The 23,117-nt window shown below is 45.9% G+C and overlaps 2 protein-coding genes across 9 annotated transcripts in view; both read right to left on the reverse strand.

Moving 5' to 3' along the window:
• Positions 1–1,312, reverse strand: part of TTC28 (tetratricopeptide repeat domain 28) — a 607,234-nt gene extending 605,922 nt beyond the window's left edge. The window contains 1 exon segment of the mRNA XM_021074051.1: positions 1,122–1,312. Within this exon segment, the coding sequence (XP_020929710.1) occupies positions 1,122–1,223 (102 nt within the window). The 5' untranslated portion in view covers positions 1,224–1,312.
• Positions 1–23,117, reverse strand: part of CHEK2 (checkpoint kinase 2) — a 267,518-nt gene that overhangs the window by 223,882 nt on the left and 20,519 nt on the right. For 5 of the 8 annotated variants that reach the window (XM_021072037.1, XM_021072035.1, XM_021072040.1 and 2 more), the window contains 8 exons: positions 20,348–20,409; positions 18,387–18,486; positions 16,613–16,699; positions 15,157–15,320; positions 14,818–14,933; positions 13,420–13,505; positions 7,950–8,030; positions 5,994–6,228 (listed from right to left, as the gene is read on the reverse strand). In XM_021072037.1, coding sequence (XP_020927696.1) covers positions 6,139–6,228; positions 7,950–8,030; positions 13,420–13,505; positions 14,818–14,933; positions 15,157–15,320; positions 16,613–16,699; positions 18,387–18,486; positions 20,348–20,409 — 786 coding nt within the window. In that variant the 3' untranslated portion in view covers positions 5,994–6,138. 8 annotated transcript variants of the gene reach the window in all.

Genomic DNA, 23,117 nt, shown 5'->3' on the forward strand with positions numbered 1-23,117 from the left:
TTTTTGTTATTCAGAATTTTGATTCATAATTAACTTACCTAGGTATACAGAGTTGATGGTTTATACTAAGCAATATATAGCCTGCCTTTGCCTAAAACATACTGAAAACAAGGCATTTGTAAAGTCACAAAAGTTGGGACCTGAGAAGAATCACATCATGCAGTAAATCTGACAGATATTAATATCAAAAAAGGTCCTGAATATATCCCCAAGAACTATTTTGAAAACTCTTTAAGCCTTCCTACAAATATTTACTAACCATCTACCATGTGCCAAGCACTGGCGCGGTTCCAGAATGCCATGGTGAGCTATAAACAGAAGAGGTCCCTGCTCGCAGGAAGCTTACCGTAAAATAGTGCTTGTCAAATCTGCCTGATTACAATAACTTTGGAGCTTTTGAAAAATTCAAAATCAGTTCCTCTGCCTTGGAGAGTCTGAGTCCGTGGGCCTGGCATGAGTTGTGACGCCTGTATTTTTATCAAGCGCTCCAGATTACTCCTTTGCCCTGGCTGTTTGGAAGGCCAGTGCTCATGGGCATCCCATCCCATCCAGCGGCCCGCCACACCTCCAAAGTCTAATTTCACTCATCGTCCTTCACCCTGAGGGATAGACACCGAAAACACACTAGGAAGCCGAGGTGGATGTAAGTCAATCCAAAATCACTCTGTGCTGAGCCACTGACGGACTTGTTCCCTTCCAAAGACGGACAGCTCATTCCCTTAGATTCCACCTGAGGCTGCCTGCACCTGAGCTTCCTGGGGCTGCGCCGACACCTGTCCCCCCAGCCGCTGCCGTCTACCTCTCCCGTGGGCCCGGGGTCGCCGGCAGCCACCGCCCCGCGGGGATAGAGGCCGGGGGAAGGCACCGCGCTCATTAGGCGCCGACTGTATACCAACCCCCCGCCCCCCACTCCACCCCGCGCGCACACACTACCGCAGAAACCCAGGCGGGCAGGCGGCAGACCCGGTCCCGCCGCCGAGCCGCTCGAGGCAGGGCTCGAACCTCGACGGTGGGGCGGCTTCCGCCTTACAGGCGCTCCTCAGCCACGGAGGCCCGGCCCGGCTCGCACCGACGGAGTTTCACAAAGAAAGTCTCCCGGCCCGCGCCCCTCACACACTCACCGGCGCCGGCGCCGGAGGCGACTCGGGCTCCCGGTGCCTTTGGCTCCGTACCAGGGTTGACCCCGGAATGGGCTCAGGCGCCGGCGGCAGCGACTGCTCCATCGCCGCGGGACCCGGGCCGCGTCCGCCTCGAGCTAACGGTCCCGCCAGCTAGGCGCGCGCGCCGGCTCCGCGCGCCATGTTCCCGCCGTGCCGCGCGCGGCCGCGGCAGCTCACACCACCCCCCGCCGCGCACGCTCCCCGCGCGCCTCCGCGGCCCCCCCCGACCGCGCACGCGCGCACTCGCTAGCCCCCTCCCCGCGCCCTCGGGAGCCATCCGCTGTTCCCAGAGTCGCGCCAACGCCCTCCGCATCGGCCCAGTCTAGGCCTGAGCGCTAGCGGTTCTGGGCTGGGCGCTGCCGCCTGGAGTCTTGCGGACCATGCGGGGCAAAACCCTTGAGCTGCTACCCGGCACTCCTGCTTTTTGTTTACCTGCTTGGGCTTGGGGCGACAGGATGGGCCAAAAGGAAATTACCCGCAAGAAGTGCTGGTGTGAAGAAGCCGCTGAGGCGATGAGATCTCATCCTGGAGGTGTGTGAACACGTGCGCCAGTCTTAGTGGCACAGATGATGTTCATATCCCCGGGAAGCCAGACGCAATGGGGAACTCGAGTTCAAGTCCTGCAACTCCGCTAACCTTTGCATGATTAAGGTCAGGTCTCCAGCAGCCTTTTTCTCCTTAATTAGGAAGTCGGACAACTAAGGAGTGCTATCGGGAGGACTTAAAATAATCCAGCTAAAGTGTCAATATTGTGGTAAGCTGGTGACAAGATTTAGGTAACTTTTTTTTATGATTAAAACCCAAGGCTTGGAGTTCCCCTCGTGGCGCAGCAGTAAACGATTCCAACTAGGAACTATGAGGTGGCAGGATCGATCCCTGGCCTCATTCAGTGGGTTAAAGATCCGGCGTTGCTGTGAGCGTGGTGTAGGCTGCAGCCACGGCTTCAGTCTGGCGTTGCTGTGGCTGTGGTGCAGGCCGGCAGCTGTAGCTCCAATTCAACCCCTAGCCTGCGAACTTCCATAGGCCATGAGTGCGGCCCTAAAAAGACCGGGGCGGGGGTGGGGGGGGAACGGCCTCTTGAAAAGAGAAATTTTCGGTTCAAGTCTTGCCTCCACCACTCATAAACTGGGAGCAGGTGACTTGACAGAGCCAGAGAGCCCTGATCTCTGAGTCTACAAAGTACAAAGGGAGGAGTTGTAGTAATACCTCACAGGCTTGAGGTGAGCTCTCAGATGAGGCACATAAGGTCTCTGAGCACAATGCCTGGCACACACCAAACTCTCCAAGCTTCGATGGTGTAATTCCAGCCCTATCCTTCCAAGACTCCTGAAAGTTTAATGAAGGGGGCTCTGCTCCCAAATCCTGTGGTATAATTAGCTGGGAGGGGGTTCACTCAGCTGTGGGGCTGGATAGATTGTTACTTCCCACATCTTCACTTTCCATTCTCTGCCCCAAACCTCTCTGAAAACCCTAAAGCTGGCACAAAAACAACAGCAGAGAATGTTTTCCCTACTTAAAAAAAAAAAGAAAAGAAAAAGAGTATCCAGGGGTCTCTTGGAATTTGTAAAATTGTTTATTAGTCTGGCCTTTTCCAAAAAAAAAAAAAAAAAAAAAACAAAAAACTTTTTTTTGATTTTAAAAACTCAACCCAGAATAAAACAATAAAAGGAACATACTGAAAAAATCCTGGGGCTGGAACCTTACTTCAGGCATTTGGAGCCAGGTGCTCAAACAATAACCTCTATCTGTCTACAGTTTCTCTAAGCTTTGCCTCCCTCACTGATGACTTCATTCTCATGCAGTTCTCTCCAGTGTCCCAGGCAGCTCCTAGCTCATATCTGACCAGGAAAGCTGGAGCTGTTTCCCTGCAGTTCCAGCCAGTCTTGGGTTGACTTTCACTGCATTCATTTTGGTCACGTGCACCTGCCTGGGCCAGTCACAGCAAGATTGGCCAGATTTGACTGTAAGGAGCCTCTCTACAAGTGGGGTCAGCCTCACCAGGACTTGGGTTGGGGGCAAGTGGAAGGAGGAATGCCTCCCCCAGAAAAATAGGGTTGCAATCAGTGTAAGAGGCATCAGGTTCAGGACTGACCCAAATAAGAGCTATCTACTGCACCATCATCTAGGCACAGCAGGTCCACTTCAGAGCAATATGCCTGTTCTTCAGAAGGGAGTGGCAGTTACGTGAGTCACTGGGCAATGCACCCCCCACCTCTGCTCCCACCACCCACCCCAGGCCTAGAGTTTCCCAGATCTGCTTTGTAAAAACCCTAAAAAGCTAAACAGATGATGTTAACTCCCCACTCAAGAATTTTCTATGGCTCCCTCGGGCTATTTATGTGACCCTCCCACCTTTAATGATGGAGGCCAACATTGACAAATCCTCTACCAGGCACTTTAAGTGAAATTCCCACCATAGATTCCCTCAGAAACACCATATTAAATTGATACTCTTATTGCACTCATTTTATAGATAAGGAAATAGAAGCTCAGCAACTTGAAGTAACTTGTCCAAAGCCAAAGTCAGGGAGTACAGAGAGCTGAGATTAGCACAATATTGTTCCTACCACTAATGTTGCCATCCTAGCTGCATTTGCTCACATTTCAAAGTCCTGTGCCCACCTCCAGCTGGGTGGTCAGTGGAAGGGGCCCTACCAGGGAGGAGCCTCTATGGACCCTTTTAGCTTCTATAGTGGGGGGGATGCAGACAGGCACTTAGGTTTACAATCTCCCCCTCCCCCTATGACATTGTGGAAAAAAGAAAAATAATTCCCCCAAAAGAAAACTGGAGTTTGAGGTTAAGGAAAAGAATCAATGCTGGATGGCCTCAAACCAGCAACTGATGTCTCTCCATTTATGATTAGTTTCCTATGGCTGCTGTAACAAATTATCACAAATTGGGTGGCTTAAAACAACACAATTTATTCTCTTAAAGTTTTGTGGGTCAGAAGTCTGAAATCAGTTTCATTTTGTGAAAGTCAAGGTGTAAAGGAAAGGACTGGTTCCTCAGCAGGCTCTGAGGGAGAATCCATTTCCTTGCTTTTTGTCAGCGTCTAATAGCTGCCTATATTCCTTGGTTGATGGCCTCTTCCTGTTTTCAAAGAGCACCACTCCATCTCTTCTGACTCTGCCTCTTCCTGTGTCCCTCTTGAAAGGAACATTGTGATGATATTGAGTCCACCTTGATAAAACAGATCCCAAGATCCTTCACTTAATCACACCCACAAAATCTCTTGTGCCATGTAAAAGAACATGCTCATAAATTCTGGGGATTGGGATGAGAATATCTTTAGAGGTCATTATTTATCCCACTCTAGTAGGTATAATCAGAGGGACCTAATACAAAGTGCTCTGGAAACAGAAGGGCTGGCTGACTCTGCCCCAAGAGGGAAAGAGGCCCTAAGAAACCACAGCCTTCACATTAAATATTCAAATGAGCTAAAACCCATCTAACTTGGCAATCTCAGCCTCATTCCTTTAAATATGCAAACCACCTAAATCCCATCAAGCCCTAAGTAATGGGCCAGCCAAGCCTCAGAAAGCTTGCGCACCCTTCTAATGGAAATTGCCAACCACCACCCTTAATGCCTGGGGCAACAACTATGTGCTCACCCTATCCTGGCTGGCTCACCCACTGGCATCTGAACCAAGGCACTCAACTCATGGCATGGTCAACAAGCTACAATGTGGCCTAGTGTCAGCCAGCCAAAGTTGCAAGAGAAGCAAAATCAGTGGGTCAGAAGGAGACAAGAGGAGCCAGTCAGTAGAACTGTCTACGCTCCTGCTCCCAGGCCCAGCCGTCTGTAACAATGAAACAAATCCCCTTTTCCATATAGTAATTGAATGGGCCTCTGTTCCTTGCCACCAAGATGTTCCAACTAACACAGATCATAGGTTGTACTCATTCATCATGATTGAACATACTGGTATTCAATATTTAGACATCAGTCTTATGTGAGTTTTGTCAGTGTGAGTCAACATCTGTGAGTCTGACTAAATATGGGAAGGAGATGAGGAACATGAATTTGTGTCGGAAAACCCTGGGTTGGGTCCCAGGTCTGCCACTTCCTAGTTGTATGATGTTGGATAAGTCACCTTACTCCTTCAGCCTGGGTTCCTCACCTATAACATAAGGTTATAGGGGCATTTCCAAAATCCAAATAGCTCTGAAACCTGAGTGTCCCCCATAACCGACATGGTAGAAGATGGACCTGAAGTGCCATGAGGCTACTTAGTTTTCTCTATCCCAACTACTTTGAATATTTGTTGCAGAAAAATTAGTGTTTGGTTTTAGGACTCAGCTGGATATTACACACAACACAGTCCATGTGCCTGGTCCTCTTCCTAAACTAAGGAAATTTTTGAATTTTACAATGTATCTGTCCCTGTTATTTCAAGGATAATGAGGGTGAGGATAGGACTCTAAAACTGACCCATGGTATACTGTCTTCTGAGGACTCTGGCATCCAGCCAGTGGATACAAACTCCACCCCAAGTCACTGTACCCCTTCCCCGTACAACTTTTTAAGGGGCCTTCAGAATCTGTATGAGGTTCACTTAGGCTGAGACCAGGGGTGCATCCTAAGAAACCTGCCTGATTATAGCCAAGGTAAAAGCACCAAAGGCACACAGCAACTTCACATACACACACACTAAAGGCATGTAACTAAGAGCTAGTCAACAAGCAAAAGCACAAGAGTTCCCTTGTGGTGCAGTGATTTAAGGATCCAGCATTGTCACTGCAGCAGCTTGGGTTCAATCCCTGGCCTGGGAAATTCCACATGCCACAAGTGTGGCCAAAACAAAAACAAAAACAAGCAGAAGCACAAAGCCTGGGTTCCATTTGTTTTCAATTGTATATTGATGATCGTGGAAAAACAACTATTCCTATAATGGAAATACAAAGTATAAAAAACAGATTTAAAGGAAATGGCAGCAGAGTTCAAGAAGGTACATTCTTTTCATGGTCACCCGGTGTTCACAAGACAGCAGCACACACAGCCAGGTGCTTTGTGGGCTCAGCATCCTCTGTATCCCCCTCAAGATGCCGCTTTCGACTTGTAGAAGGCTGGAAGGAAAAGGGAGAAATGTTCAAAGAAAACCTATGGCTTCTTTATGATGATCAGAGTTTCCCAATATGATTCCAGTAAATTTGGAGCACTTTTTTTTCTTTCTTTTTTGGCCACACCCGAGGCATATGGAAGTTCCCAAGCCAGGGATGGAATCCGAGCCATAGCTGCAAACTTTGCCACAGTGCAGCAATGCTGGATCCTTTAACCCACTGTGCCTGGCTGGGCAGGAACCTACACCTCTGCATCGACCAGAGCTACTGCGGTTGGATTCTTAACCCACTGTGCCAGGGTGGAAACTCCTAAGCACATTTGGTCCATGTGCGTAGGTGGAGGCTACAGCAAAGCCAGTCCTTAACCCACTGCACTGCGCTGGGCAGAGGATCAAATTCATTCTGCCCCAGAGACAACATGGGATCCTTAACCCATGGCACCACAGCAGGAACTCCCTGGAGCACTTCATGTGAAACTTCTAGGAACTACTGGTTGCCCTCAGTCAATCTGAATCCCTACCCCAGCCCTCGCAAACACCCAGAAATACTTATCAAACTGATATTTCTCTCCCTTGTGGCCTCCAATCACTCAATGATGTACATTGAACATAAGCAGTATAACCAGCCTCTTCTTGGTTGTTTTCTCCTAAGTTATGAAATTTAAAGGGACCACAATTCATCTCTCCCAGGGAGCCTCAAGTCTCTCCCTTTTGTGGAAAGATAATCTTTTTTGTGTCTTTGTTATCCCATTTATAAAACTTCGAGGGAGCAGTGGGAAGAAGAATGTTACCAAAAGAAGGCAAACTAAGAATGAACAGATAGTAACTGATACTTACACAAAGAATTTTAGAGAAGATTATAATCAGGAAATCAACTACTCCCGCAATTTTTAAAAATTTATTATTATTATTATTATTATTATTGTCTTTTTAGGGCCAGACCTGTGGCACATGGAGGTTCCTAGGCTAGGGGTCCAAACAGAGCTGTAGCCGCCAGCCTACAACAGAGCCACAGCAATGCGGGATCTGAGCCGCATCTACAGCCTACACCACAGCTCCCAGCAATGCCGGATCCCCAAGCCACTGAGCAAGGCCGGGGATCAAACTCGTGTTCTCATGGATGCTAGTCAGGTTCGTTAACTGCTGAGCCATGACAGGAACTTCCACTCCCCCAAATTTTAAATTTTTCAACGAATTTAAATCTGAGCCTCTAATACAGTCTTCCAATCTTGCCTTGTAGGAGACTTCTTGAATGACAACCCCTAGCTGTGCTTTTCATGCATTAAACATATTCTTCATTATTAAATCTTCTAAAGGTTGTACAGCAGATCAAGCTGAAACAAAGTATCTACTAAATTATTCTTTACCAAAAAAAAAATATTAAGCAATTGCTGCTAAAGAGATTATTCAAACCATCATCCTCCAATCCTCAGTTCTTTTTTTTTTCCTAGGGCTGCACCTACAGCATATGGAAGTTCCCTGGCTAGGGGTTGAATCAGAGCTATAGCTACCAGCCTATATCACAGCTACAGCAACATGGGATCTGAGCCATGTCTGCAAACTATACCACAGTTCATGGCAATGCCAGATCCTTAACCCACTGAGGCCAGGGATAGAGCCAGCATCCTCATGGATACTAGTCGGGTTCGTTAACCACTGAACCACAACGGGAACTCCCACTCAGCTCTTTAAACTTAGCCTACATTTAATGACCATCTTCCAGAATACCTGGGCTGGAACCTGAGACAGAGCTGTGGACTTGTCTTCTTCAAAAAGCAAATTCTTAAATTTTCTCTTCATGTCCTCATCCTGTGAAGAAATGAAAAACATTAAGTAGGCAGAAAGGCAGGGCTAGGATGCCCCTGGAAACAGGGAAATGGGAACTCCCGTCTGTCCACACAGAGGCTGCCCTTGCTGAAGCTCCAGAAGGGAGAAGACTAGGCAGTCCTCACCTCTGCCTTCACAGAACAGTCTGATCAGCAGTCAGTGCTCAGCAATGGCTGAACCAAACCCGTAGGCTTAAGAGCTGTTGGTGGGTCAGAGAGAACCAGAGACTGGAGTTCCCGTCATGGTGCAGTGGTTCACGAATCCAACTAGGAACCATGAGGTTGCGGGTTCAATCCCTGGCCTTGTTCAGTGGGTTAAGGATCTGGCGTTGCTGTGAGCTGTGGTGTAGGTCGAAGACACGGCTCGGATCCCGCGTTGCTGTCGCTCTGGCGTAGGCCAGCAGGCTACAGCTCCAATTCGACCCCTAGCCTGGGAACCTCCGTATGCCTCGGGATCGGCCCTAGAAATGGCAAAAAGACCAAAAAAAAAAAAAAAAAAAAAAAAAAGAGAGAGAGAGAGAACCAGAGATTTCAGTAGTCAAAGACTTTCAGAACTAGCACCCCAGATCCTAAGACATGGTAATCAAGAGGCCAGAGGCTGAGGCTGGCTCCATGCTGCTCCCCCTGCCAACAATGAGGCCAATTACTGGGGCCATCCTAACAAAGCAACCCTGTACCCTAGGAAAATAAACTGGGCAAGCACTGTACAATTGCCAGAAGGACTTCCAGTGCACAATATCCCAAGGATAACGAGAAAGAAGGACAAGTGAACAGGCCATAGCATTATAGGTGTTTCTTTCTGCTAGAGGGGAATTGGAGAGAGAGGGGTTTATACAGATAACTCTCACCTCCATGGATGCTCGCAACTACCAAGGACTTGCATCCGAGAGCCCTGAAAAGTGACAGCTCTCCCCACCTTCAGAAAGGGGAAACATTCATGACTAGGACTGTGGGCTTTGGGGCCAGCTAGAAGCCAAGCTCAGCCACTTACAAGCTACGTGTGCAGAATACAGCCCCAGAGCAGCCTGATTCCATATACTTTCCTACCCGACCTGCCTCCACTCTCCCAGTGCACCATGATGGTTGAGGAGAAAGGACACAGGAATGAAGGCCTTCAACGTTCAATAATTTGATGGATGAAGAATTACAGTGTTTGAGGATGAATCCGCCTGTTCTACACCTATTACCTAGAATCATCTGCTTCCATCACCCTGTTTACTGAATCACTCAGTGTAGCTCTCCACTGCCCAAGCACCAAGTTCATCTGGATTCCACTCCACATAGTTCCCTAGGATCTCACTTCTCAGGCAAGGCCACCCTCAATTGTCCATCCCTTATTTCTCCTGCAGCTGCTTACAGCCTCAGCTGGGAACCCCTCTGTGCCTTCCTGCCCACCCACCACCTCACCCCACTTCCTCATTCACTAGGTGAACAAATATTTTGCAAAGACCCTTAGATGTCAGGCGCTATAATAAGCACAGGGGCCTCCATATCAGAGGGACTCAATCAGTGTTAAAAATGCTATCCCCTGTTGTTATGGCAACTGAACTGTGATTGTTATGACTGAACTGTGTGAGTCATGACTGAACTGTACCTCTCCCCCACCCCCATTTATATATTGAAGCCCAACACCTCATATTGTGACTGTACTTGGAGACAGGGCCTTTAAAGAGGTAATTAAGTTAAAATGAGGCTCTTAGAGTGGGGCCTTAACGCATTATGGCTGGTCTCCTCCTAAGAAGAGAAAAAGACACCAGGGATGTGAGCACACAGAGAAAAGACCAAGTGAGGACACAGTGAGAAGAGCAGCCACCTGCAAAGTGAGGAAAGAGACCTCAGGAGAAACCAAAGCTGCTGGCACCTTGAAATTGGATTTCAAGCCTCCAGAATTGTGAGAAGATAAATTTCTGTTTTTTAAGCCACCTGGTCTACGGTATTCTGCTATGGCAGCCAGAGCGGACTGACACAGTTATGTCACCTCCGAGCCATGCAGCCTTTGGATGCTCCTCACACCGTGTGAACCTGTGGTTACCTGAAGCCCTGTGGCCCTGTCTCACCCTGGAGATTCCCCTACTCTGCACCCACCCCTATTGCCACACGTGTCCCACTGCTCTTAACTGTCCTCTGAAAGAACAAGTGAATGCATGAAAAAATTAAATCATGCAGCCATAGAGAACTGACCACAAGCCTATGTAGGCCTGTATTTAAAACAAGTCATCAGTGGAGTTCCCTTGTGGTACAGCAGGTTAAGGACCCAGTGCTGTCACTGCAGCGGCTTGGGTCACTGCTATAGTGTGGATTTGATCCCTGGCCCAGGGACTTTCACATGCCCGAGGCATGGCCAAAAGTAAAAAAATAAAACAAGCTGTCAGTAAACAATCACATCAAAAAGGTGCTCATTACATATGTATCTTTAAATATCCTTCCTTTGAGATGTCTATAATCTATTAATATGCCTCCAAATTAAGCAGGAAGGAATCCTCTATTTCTTTCTTTTTTTTTTTTAATTTGGCACCTTTATTTGAGAAAGACTGCAAGATTGAATTTCTACAGGTATAAACTAATTTAGAGTTTGAAATCACGGTAACACTGAATCAAAAACACTTTATCCTGCACAGAAATTTGGCACAGAAATGTTCATTTGGATTTTCATCTACTTACATTTCACAGTATGCATTTGTACATACAAAAACAGACAAATGAGGAGGACAACAGCTTATAGATCTAAGTAAATCATCTGTGGCAACATCTCACTTATCTTGAGGTCACAGATCGGACAACTGCAGTTGAGGATCGGGAAAAGAGGAAGCAGCTGAGCCATTCAAGTCAATCAGTGCACCAACATTCATCCATTTCCCTGCTAGAAAAGTCTCCTCAAGACTCATTTGGCTCCTGCTCACTGTTACTTGAAACACAGGATACAGTTACAGCATCTCCCAACCCCATGTAGCAAAGAAAAGTTTCTAGAGACAGGCAGAGAGCCATCCAGGGAGGAATCCTCTATTTCAAGAAGTGAACATGAAGCCAAAGGTAGATATAAGGGATGCTCCCAAAATCGGAGACTGTTGGAGTTCCCTTGTGGTGCAGCAGGTCCAGCATTGTCACTGAAGGAGCTCAGGTCGCTGCTGTGGCACAGGTTCAGTCCCTGGACCTGGAATTTCCCCATACTGCAGGCATGGCAAACAAAAAACAAAAACCTAAACAATCACTAACAGATGACTAATGTGGGCAAGTGGCATTCTTGTCATCATAGAATAGTCACTCCACCTTTTAGGGCAAAAATAAAATGTGGACAAAAGAGTATTCAAGTGAGACCCCCGTGGCAGGGTTGAACTTCGCCTTTTCCTTGGTTGCTAAGAACAGTTTTCTTCTGAGACAAAAAGTAGAAGAAAAATAGGCTATGCTTGTTTGTACATTTCAGGAAGATGTAAACCCTGTCCCCAGGCCACCCCTATTTTTTTCAAGACAACCACAGCTCCTCTACCTCCATATCTGGCCCCAAGAGTCTCCCCATTAAGGCATAAGAAAAGAGCTAAAAGGCATGTTTTTCTTTTTCATCAAAATTAAGTCCCCACATGCAAAGGCACCCTTTGTTTCCAAATTCCTTTTCTCCAGGGTTTGCAGTTTTGAATCTGTGTGGTCTAGTAAATGCTAAATCACCTGACAGATTTTTTGTGGGAGAACTGCTGTTTCCAGGGCAACATATCAAACACATATATTTACTTTTCTTTTTCTTTTAAGGAGTGTTGTTCTCAACCTGAGCCAGCCTGAGCAGAACTGTTAGGTGGGAAGGTTGGAAGAGAAAAAGAATGAACACAGTCGTCCCAGAGTCCCAGAAGCACAGAGCTGAAACTGGATGGACCAAGGAGTTCCTGGATTAGAAATTCCCAGGGTGTTTGAGCCTCCAGCTCAAGCAACCTAGTTAAGTCCCCTATGCCCACAGGAAACAGAGACCAAACGAAAGTTAATAGAAAGGGGAATGGCTGTGCTGAAAGGAAGCCCACTTAACAGAAGACCTGGCATCCATCAGAAAGCCTGCCCAAGGCTGCTGTGAATTCTAAAACCAAAGACTAGCCCAGCAAAGCCATAAAGGACTTCCAACTATGGCAGCTTGAACGAGGTCAGCACATAATCTAATGGCAGCCACAAGCTCCAGCAGGGACACAGAGGTATTGAAGACCTGAAAGGTGCTGGGGACAGTCTGCTAATGGCGTGCTTATTCACCATAAGCAAAAAGTGGGACTCTTCGTGTCCGATCACTTGGGCTTAAGAAATAGCCAGATTCTCCTCCAGGGAGGCTGTTCTCCTCTCCTTGCTCCCCTGACCTAAGGTTAAAGATATGATGGGACCCAGCCCAACCCTGTCGGGGTAAAGGATTTGAGGGAAGAGAAAGACACAGCTGGATGTGGAGGTTTGGCATTAGAAATACCTCTCAAAGGAACACAACTGAACTGCAAACTCAGGGAAGCCAAATGGAACCAGGACAGGCCATAAGTGAGCCTGTCCATCCAAAAACCACAAGTCAAGTTATAAAGGTTGCACATAAACATACACAAAGACACACCCACCCTCACAACCACATGCATACATAACACACACCAAAAGCTCAAACTTTAAAAATTGCATTAGGAGTTCCCATTGTGGATCAGCGGGTTATGAACCTGACTAGGATCCATGAGGATGCAATCCCTGGCCTCGCTCAGTGGGTTAAGGATCCCACATTGCTATGGCTGTGGTGTAGGCTGGCAGCTGCAGCTCCAATTTGACCCTTAGCCTGGGAACTTCCATATGCTGTGGGTGCAGCCCTAAAAAGCAAAAATAAATGAATAAATAGGAGTTCCTGTCTTGGCTTTGCAGAAACAAACCTGACTAGCATCCATGAGGACACAGGTTCAATCCCTGGCCTCAATCAGCGGGTTAAGGATCTGGCACTGCCGTGAGCTGTGGTGTAGGTCGCAGACACAGCTTGGATCCTGTGTTGCTGTGGCTGTGGTATAGGCCAGCAGCTATAGCTCTAATTCAACCCCTAGCCTGGGAACCTCCATCTGACATGGGTGCAGCCCTAAAAAGACCAAAAAAAAAATATATATATATATATATATGAAAAATAAATAAATCAATAAATTCAAACTGCATTGAACAGGAGTTCTCTTGTGGTGCAGCAGGTTAGGTGTTGTCACTTCAGTGGCTTGGGTGGCTGCTATGGCACAGGTTCAGGTTCAATCCCTGGCCTGAGAACTTTCACATGCTGCAGGCACAGCCAAAAAAAAATGCATTAAACAGACCCAACAAGCAAGTTTATGTTTCCATCCTCTTTCCCACCTCTCGGGCACTCATGTATTCTAGGCTGGCAGGCACTGCCCCATACACACCTGAAGCCATGGATGTCTTAAAGCTTCTTCTGTCGTAAAACGTGCCTTTGGATCCACTATCAACAACTTCTTGACAAGGTCCAGAGCTAAAGCAATAAGATAATTTGGCAACTCACAACAAGAAGGATAAAGACATTAAATCCAAGAAGTGTGCCAGAATCACAGGCCAACATCCAGAAAGAGAGAGGAGCTGAGGTCACTGTGAATCAGCAGGCACCATGGGTAGGGCCCCTGATCCTCTCCACTCTGGATATTTGTCCCAATGTTCTAGAAACCAGGAATGATCATGATGCTACCCATCTCTCCCCACTCGGACATCACAGCCTCATACTTAGCTCTCTGTTCCCACTCTTATTGCTGGACTCAAGTTCAAACTAATTAAAGCTGAACTTCCCTCTACTTCTAAAACACTCTGGATGTTCAGCCAACTCTCTCTGAGACCCATGGAATGATGGGGAGAGTTCATCAGCCAGCAAAGGCTCCTTGGAACTACACGCTTGGCAGAAACAAAGCCTGACAGCCAGCGACAAGTAGAGGCTGGCTATGTATTCCAACATTATTCCTTAGATATTCTGACCCTTAATGCAATCATCTGTATTACATTGTTTGACATGTACTTTGAGTTTTCTACTTTTTCTTTCAGAATTACAAAGTTACCCTTTTAAAACACAAAGTAACTAATTACATTTAGCTCTTATGGTGCTTACTTATTCAAAGGAAACCTTGTAACTAAAAAGTTACTCATTATTTCACATGCTTAAATAGAGACTAGGCATTTGGTACATTATACTTAACCCTCCCCCAAACCCCTACCGCAAAAGATAGTTTACTGTGCCTCCTTTTACAAATAAAGGAAATGGAAACCCAGAGAGGTTGAGTAACTTGCCTAAAGCCACACAGCTAGAAAGTAGCTGACCAAGAGTTCCCGTAGTGGCTCAGCAGTTAACGAACTTGACTGGCACCCGTGAGGATGCAGGTTCGATCCCTGGCCTCGCTCAGTGGGTTAAGGATCTGGCGTTGCCGTGAGCTGTGGTGTAGGTCGCAGACACAGCTCAGATCCCGAGTTGCTGTGATCCTGGTGTAGGCTGGTGGCTACAGCTCCGACTGGACCCCTAGCCTGGGAAACTCCATATGCTGTGGGTGCGGCCCTAAAAAGACAAAAAGACAAAAAAAAGGAAAGAAAGAAAGTAGCTGACCAGGGACATGCATCTATGTCAGCCTAGCTCTGGAGCCGAGGTTCCTAATAACTTCCTTTGCCTCACAAATGGTATAAAACCAATAATAGAAAATAAGAACATAAAATTGACAGTAGAAAACATCACAGAACTAGCAAACTCCCACCACAGCACACACACATTTTAAATAAATCATAAATTCTTAACTCTTTCGTATCCATACCCTTCTCTGAGACTTCTGCCCAGACTCCAGGAATGAAGTTGTATTTTCCACTGGTGATCTGATCCTTCAGTGACACTTGACTCTTATGCTCAGAGAAAGGTGGATACCCACTAAGGCTTAATATTGGTAGAGAGAGAAATGAAAAGAAATCAAGTGGCATTCTCAGTGGCATTTGGATACATAGATTTCTTTTTCAGCATAATGAAAAATTTGTTGCTATTTTAAATCAATTGTCAAAAAAACTAAACAAAATTAAACACAAGCTCTCTACCTGGATACACTTCTAATTTCATCTAAATACCTCCAACCAGAGTCTGAAGCAACGAAAATTTTTCTTACCAAATGAAAAGAATAACTCCTAAACTCCAGCAGTCCACAGCACGGTTATATCCGGCAGTTCCCAAGGAATTAAGAACCTCGGGAGCCAGGTAGGTGGGGGTACCACATAAGGTTCTCATGAGAGAGGTCTCTCCCAAAATCTTGGACTGCCCAAAATCAGTAATCTAAAAGAAGGACAAAAGGAAACCATTTTTAATGATGTCATAAAATAAAGAGTAACACAGTCTGCCAGTCCCAAAAGACATGCCGGTTAGAACAGTTCCTATCATCCTCTACGTCATGCTGTCGTTATTCTGGAATCTACAAATTCACGTCTTTGTAAGATCATTTTATTTTATTTATTTTTTATTTTTGTCTTTTTGCCATTTCTTGGGCCGCTCCCACGGCATATGGAGATTCCCAGGCTAGGGGTCGAATTGGAGCTGTAGCCGCCAGCCTATGCCAGAGACACAGCAACAAGGGATCAGAGCCGAGTCTGCAACCCACACCACAGCTCACGGCAACACCAGATCCCTAACCCACTGAGCAAGGCCAGGTATCAAACCCACAACCTCATGGTTCCTAGTGGGATTCATTAACCACTGAGCCACGACAGGAACTCCCTGTAAGACCATTTTAAACTCAGCAAGTTTTGTAACTTGGCTCAAATGAAAATTCCTGAGCCAAGGAACTTCAACAGCCCAGTTTTCTCCCAACTTATCTGTGTGCTCTGTAACCTTTCAAAAGGCTGATAAATCCTTATCAGACACTCTAGAATTCTATTTGGTTATTACTGGTTCTTCTCAGACCCCAGTCACTTGGGCTGCACACTAGAATACCTGAAGAACTTGGGAAGAATACTTACACCTGGGTGCCACCTTCAGTGATACTGAGGTATAGCCTTAGTGTCATAATTTTTTTTTTTTTTCTTTTCAGGGCCGCACCTGCGGCATATGTAAGTCCTAGGCTAGGGGTCGAATCGGAGCTGCAGCTGCGGGGCTATGCCACAGCCACAGCAACACAGGATCTGAGTCTACAACCTATACCAAAGCTCACATCAATGCTGGATCCTTAACTCACTGAGTGGGGCCAGGGATTGAAGCCGCATTTTCATGGATACCAATTGGGTTCGTAATCCACTGAGGAACTCCAACAGGGGATTTTAAAATGAAGCCAGGCTGAGAAGGTACTATCTTAGACAGAAGGCAAGGGAAGATCCATCTTACCCCTCCTCCCTCCCTCTGAACACAGAAGTTGCTTGTGTACAAGGATGCTCAATAAATGCCCTTTTGTACCTGGACAGAGCAATACCACCTGATCTCTAAAAGAACTGCTAAGTGTGGGAAGGTCAAATCCTCTACTTTTTTTTTTTTCCTCTACCTTTTTATGCTCCCACTTTTTACCTGATGAAAATAAAACAGTTTCTGAATAGGAATCTACTGGTGGCCATATATAGAACATAAGATTTATCTCTTACCTTTATAAGACAGTCCTCTTTTTGAGATGAGAGTAGAACATTCTCTGGCTTTAAGTCCCGATGTATGATGCCATTTTCGTGAAGGTACTACATAGAAAAGGAGGCGTGACCCTTAGACTTATGGAGTAGGTGTGCGAGTAGACACACGTCTTACAGCTGGATGAAAATGTAAGCCATGTTACAACCACATTCCCCCAAATCATAGAAAACTACTAAGTAAATGGATTAGTTTACAAATTTATTTTCAAGAAAATCTTTAAAAGGTAGAAAAACTAAAAAAGGCAACTTATGACAGTAGGCCTTTTATTTCACTCTTCAAGATAAAAAATATCCCTTCACATTGACAGAAATGTATCAATTTCAATAATAAAAATGTAAATGGGTGGTATAAAATCATCTTAAGACTATAAAAATTCCACCAAAATAGTATATTTGATTATTCCATCCCTGAAAGTATTTTTAAAAGGCTTCTGTAAAGTACATATATGTAAATTATCCTTTTGAACACCAGAGTTAACATACTCCTTGATGCAAAGATTAGTCTTGGAAAAGTCTATGGCTGAAATAGAATGTTGACGTTTCTTTGTGTGTTCATTTTCATATACTAAGTCATATTGCTTTAGGGAAAAAAAATTTCCCAGGTCCACTGATCTGCACTCAATTCACCTTAATATTCTTGGTATAATATAAGGATGGGAACAAACCATTAAGAAAGTAAAGCTCTGGTTAGGTGTTTATGGGCTTCAGTTTTCTCTGGACCCCCTCTGGCCTAGAGTGAAAATCCTCCAAAACATTCCCACTGGGAAAGGGACCCAGGAAGACTGACCCCAGGAAAGTCTCTCTCCAACCTCACTCAGTGCAAGAGCTGCTCCCAGTCATTGAGTTTCTTGCACAGAGGAGGTTCTCAAGGGAAGAAGCCCTGGCGGGGAACCACCACAACCAAATTTGGGTTAAGAAAGGGTGACATTCTCTGAAGCATGCGCACAGGGTGCCATCAGCTGTTCCTCCACTCAACATCTGCCCCAAATCTTGAAGAGAAGGCAGCACACACACCTCCCTCCATGCCTCCTATGGTTAACAAGATGCCATACGTGGAACACACTCCTAGGACTGTGCCACAGGGCAGGGATCCATCAGTCACAAACACGCCAACCTGCCAATCTTACCCTCATACCTGCCCCACTCCTACTCTGGGATTAAGGGGGATTTCTGCAAGGATCAGGCAGAAATAGAGATCACTGTCCCTCCAGAAATACTGCCAAGCTAAAGAGAGGCCACAAGGGACCATGTGTTTATTTCTTTAACTTCCTCCATCCCCCCTCCCTTAAGTTTCACAGCCAGAGCTTTCTCATCTGAGTCAAAGGGGTGGGATGTTTTTGCCAAGAACAGATGGACCTATACACAGACTCTGCTCTTTGGGTTTTTATCCCTGGCCCTTCATTAGTAATTTACCTAAAAGAAAATACGTTGTCAAAAGAACCAAGGTGGGAGTTCCCGTTGTGGCGCAGTGGTTAACGAATCCGACTAGGAACCATGAGGCTGCGGGTTCGGTCCCTGCCCTTGCTCAGTGGGTTAACGATCCGGCGTTGCCGTGAGCTGTGGTGTAGGTTGCAGACGCGGCTCGGATCCCGCGTTGCTGTGGCTCTGGCGTAGGCTGGTGGCTACAGCTCCGATTCGACCCCTAGCCTGGGAACCTCCATATGCCGCGGGAGCGGCCCAAAGAAATAGCAAAAAAAAAAAAAAAAAAAAAAAAAGAACCAAGGGCTTCTCCTACCTGAACAGCCAGGAGCATCTGGTAAAAATAGAGTTTGCAGGTTGCTTCTCTCAGGCGTTTATTCCCCACCACCCTGTCAAACAGCTCTCCTCCTTCCATCCTGAAACACACAGGCAAAACAGGGGGTTCATTCCTGGAGGGACAGTCATTTGGATGGAAGATAATAACAAAAACAAAGCAAACTCATTAAGACAAGCAAAGTGCTTATCCAACTCTTGACTCCCACTTGTAAGAGCAATGAGGTAATAAGCCTCTTCCACAAAAAAGACGTCCCTGGAGTTCCCATCGTGGCTCAGTGGTTAACGAATCCAACTAGGAACCATGAGGTTGCAGGTTCAATCCCTGGCCTTGCTCAGTGGGTTAAGGATCTGGCGTTGCCGTGAGCTGTGGTGTAGGTCACAGATGCGGCTCTTATCCCAAATTGCTGTGTCTCTGGTGTAGGCCAGCGGCTACAGCTCTGATTTGACCCCTAGCCTGGGAACCTCCATATGCCACAGGAGCGGCCGTAGAAAAGGCAAAAAGACAAAAAAAAAAAAAAAAAAAAAAAAAAAGACATCCCTGCCAGAAACTAAGCAATAAGGTAAGATGGAAGAAGAGTGTGGTGGGCGTTAGGAGACACTTGGGGAGCTTTTATAAATGTGATGCAGTAGATTGGAATTGTGGGCCAGGAGTTTGCAATTTTATTGTGAACCCCAAGTAGTTCTGAGACTGGTATATATAGAGGAGAAAGCAGGAGCTGACAATCTGAGAACCAGGGGCTGAAGCCCAACTCCACTGCCTCCCAGTTGTGGGACTTTGGGCAAGTTCTCCAACCTCTCTGAACTTGCTTCTTACTTCTTCCAAAAAAATGGGGATAAAATCTCACCTACCTTGATGGCTGTTGTAAAAATTAAGAGAGAACTGATGTAGGTAAAGCACCTGGCACAGGGAAGATGACTGGCAAGAGTATTCAATCCCCTGCAATTCAGTTCCCAAGTCTGTAAAATGGAGCTAAAAAAACCTGTAACTTGTAACCTGGATGACTTACGAAGGTTAAATAAGTCAATCCCTCTGAAGTGCTTTGAGCAGTACTTGGCTCATATTAAGTGCTTAATTAGTATCTGTTATTACTATTGTATTATTATTATTATTACTATTATTAAACTGTTATAAGTAGATTCCAATCAGATAACAATCTCCTATTTAAAAGCAACGGATATTCCCTTAAGCACCACAAGGGCTGTCCAGTCTCTCCTGATGCTATGATCGAGGCTGTTGTTTGCTCTAGAACCGTAATGGTCAAGCAGCACAACTACTGTTTGTCACTCAGGAACAAAGCCTTGTCTGTCTGCCACATCAGCTGCTCCTAGAAACTTTGCATTTTTATGCAGGAACAGACATCTAGACAGGCCTCTTCCAGGAATGAGAATCAGGAAATTACCTTAATCATACTAAATAAACCAGCAAGTAAACCAGCACCTGAAAGATACTCAGGTGTCACCATGCAGCCTTGTTCTATGATCCTGAGCAGCAAGGGCCACCCAGACCAGTTATTACAGGGTAAAATATGTACCTCTGATAGAGCACCTTCTACACCTGGTTCTCTTCTAGGGCCTTTCCGTCCCTCATTTAGTCCTTATGACTCTGTGCATGTGGGTATCATTACCACTCCCATTAAACACTTGGAAAATGGACTCAGAGAGTTGAAGTAAACTTTACCCATAGGCAGACAGTTAGGCACCAGTAGGGTGGTATTCAAAGCCAGGCCTCAGATCCAGGATCTAGAACCTCTAAACCACCTGCCCTTGGAAACATTAGAGGGATTTTAGAATCGATACTAACCATACAGGCACACTTTGTGGGCTCCCCATGCCGTACACAAATTGAGGGTCCCCGGGATAAGAAATGCAAGCCAGCATTAGATTCTTTCGTGGCTTATAAGCTTAATGCTATAAATGGAAACAAACAAGTTTACTACTTACAATTCCAAAACGATGTAATAATCTTCAGCATCAAAAAAGTCTTTAATCTTGATGATACAAGGCTAAAAGGAGGGAAAGAAGGAAAGCAGTGAGAAGATCCCCAAGGAAAAAACCACAAGAGCAGAACTCGGGACATCTACCTGGGGTGGGGGACAGGGGGGGCGAGACCTGGCATTTCACCCTCTGATTCAGGATGCTCTGAAGTTCATGCAGGGGAGAAGGCAGAACACAATTCAGCTGGCTCCTTAGTGAGAACATACAAGAAGCTCTCCACCCCACCACACTGGCAAGGGAGTGGTTCACATTTCACATACGAGGCTGGCACCAAGGGAGTTTCTGTCATGAAGATGTGGGTACAATCCCTGGCTTTGCTCACTGGGTTAAGATCTGGTATTGCCACAAGCTGCAGCATAGGTCACAGATGCAGCCTGGACTGGGTGTTGCTGTGGCTGTGGTATAGGCCAGCAGCTGTAGCTCCAATTAGACCCCTAGCCTGGGAACTTCCATATGCCACAAGTGCAGCCCTAAAAAGAAGAAAAATAAAGTAAAAATAAAATAAAATAAATCTTTCAATGATACTTTCCCATGACAAACTGTAAGCAGTAAATGAATGCCCCATGTTGTCCCCCAGCACAATGTATCTCATAATACCAAGTGGAAAAGCAAGTCTCAGAAGACATCAGAAGGTATAAGGTAGGAGTTCCTGCTGTGGCACAACAAGATCAGCAGTGCCTCTGCAGAACCAGAATGTAGGTTAAATCCCTAGCCCGACACAGTTGGTTAGAGGATCCAGCATTGCTACAGCTGTGCAAAACTGTGGTTTAGATCTGATCCCTGGCCTGGGCATTTCATGTCACAGGACAGCAAAAAAAAAAAAAAAAAAAAAAAAAAAAGGATAAGGTAGATTCAATTGTATGGTTAAATGATTGTTCTTAAATTAACAGCAAGTTCAAAGGTGTTCATTTTACTGGTTTGCTTTATAATTTACATGTATTATTTCACATGTCAAATATTAAATAATTTTAAATTATTTAAAGGAAGGAAGGAAGGATGAAGCTCAAGAAGGAGGAAAGGAAGGAGAGGCAAGAAGGAAAGAAGACAAGGATGGGATTAATTAAGATGGCGGAATTGGAGGACTGGAGCTCAACTTCTCTCTCCTAAAAACAACAAAATTCACAACTAAAAGCTGAACAATCTTCACCCAAATGGACCGGGAACCTTAAAAAAGAAAGATACCCTACTCCAGAAGACAAAGATGAGGCCACATCAAGAGGTAGGAGGGGCAATTTTGCAATATAAACGACCCCATACCTCCCGGGTGGGAAGCCCCATAGACTGGAAACTAACTGGTTCACAGAGACTCACCTACAGGAGTGAGAGTTCTGACTCCCACATCAAACCCTCACGTGTGGAGATCTGGCACTGGGAGAAAGAGCCCCCGGAGCATCTGGCATTGAAGGCCAGTGGGGCCTGTGCACAGGAGCTCCACGGGACTGGGGGAAACGGAGACCCCATTCTTAAAAGGCGCACACAGACTTTCACGTGCACTGGGTCCCAGGGCAAGGCAAAGTCTCCATAGCAATCTGGGTCAAACCTGACTACAGTTCTTGGAGGACATCCTGGGAAAACAGGGGTGAATGTGGCTTGTTGTGAGGGAAGGACATTGAAGGCAAAGCTCTCGGGAATATTCAGTAGCTGCCTTTCTCTGGAGGTGGCCACTTTGGGAAGATCTGGCCCCACCCCTCAGTCAGCTGCTGAGAAGCCCCAGGGCTAACAACAATCCAGGTGGGACCACAGCCCCGCCCCTCAGTATCAGTAAACAGGCTACCTAAAGACCCCTCAGGCACACACCCACCTCTAATCCCATCCAGAGACTAAGCCCCACCCACCAGAGGGGTTAGAATCAGCTCCACCTACCAATGGGCAGGCATCAGCCCCTCCCATCAGGAAGCCTACAGCAAGCCCCCATACCAACTTCAGCCACAAGGGGGGCAGATACCAGAAGTAAGAGAGGCTACCACTCCATTGCCTGCAAAAAGGGCACCACACCAAAAACCTATAAAAATGAACAGACAGAGAACTATAACTCAGATGAGGGAGAAAGGAAAAACCCCAGAAAATCAGCTAAGTGATGAGGAGATTCTCAGCCTCCAGGAAAAAGACTTTAGACTGTTGATGCTGAAGATGATGCAAGACTTTGGAAATCAACTGGAAGCAAAGATGGATAACTTACAGGAAACACTGACCAAAGAGATACAAGATATAAAACTTAAACAAGAAGAGATGCAAAATACAATAACTGAAATAAAAAATTCACTAGAAGCCGCTAACAGCAGAATACAGGAGGCAGAAGAATGAATAAGCGAGGTGGAGAACAAATTGGTGGAAATTACGGATGCAGAACAGAAAAGAGAAAAAAGATTGAAAACAAATGAAGAGAGTCTCAGAGAACTCTGGGACAACGGTAAATGCACCAACATCCATATTATAGGGGTGCCAGAAGGAGAAGAGAGAGAGGAGACAGAAAAAACATTCCAAGAGATAATAGTCAAAAACTTCCCTAACATGGGGAAGGAATCACTCACTCAAATCCAGGAAGCACAAGTACCATATAAAATAAACCCAAGGAGGAATACACCGAGACACATATTAATCGAACTGACCAAAATTAAAGAGAAAATTTTGAAAGCAGCTAGGGAAAAGAAACAAGTAACATACAAGGGAACCCCAATAAGGTTATGGCAGATTTTTCAGCAGAAACTCTGCAGGC

Source organism: Sus scrofa, chromosome 14, assembly GCF_000003025.6.
Source record: "Sus scrofa isolate TJ Tabasco breed Duroc chromosome 14, Sscrofa11.1, whole genome shotgun sequence".
NCBI classification, from domain to species: Eukaryota; Metazoa; Chordata; class Mammalia; order Artiodactyla; family Suidae; genus Sus; species Sus scrofa.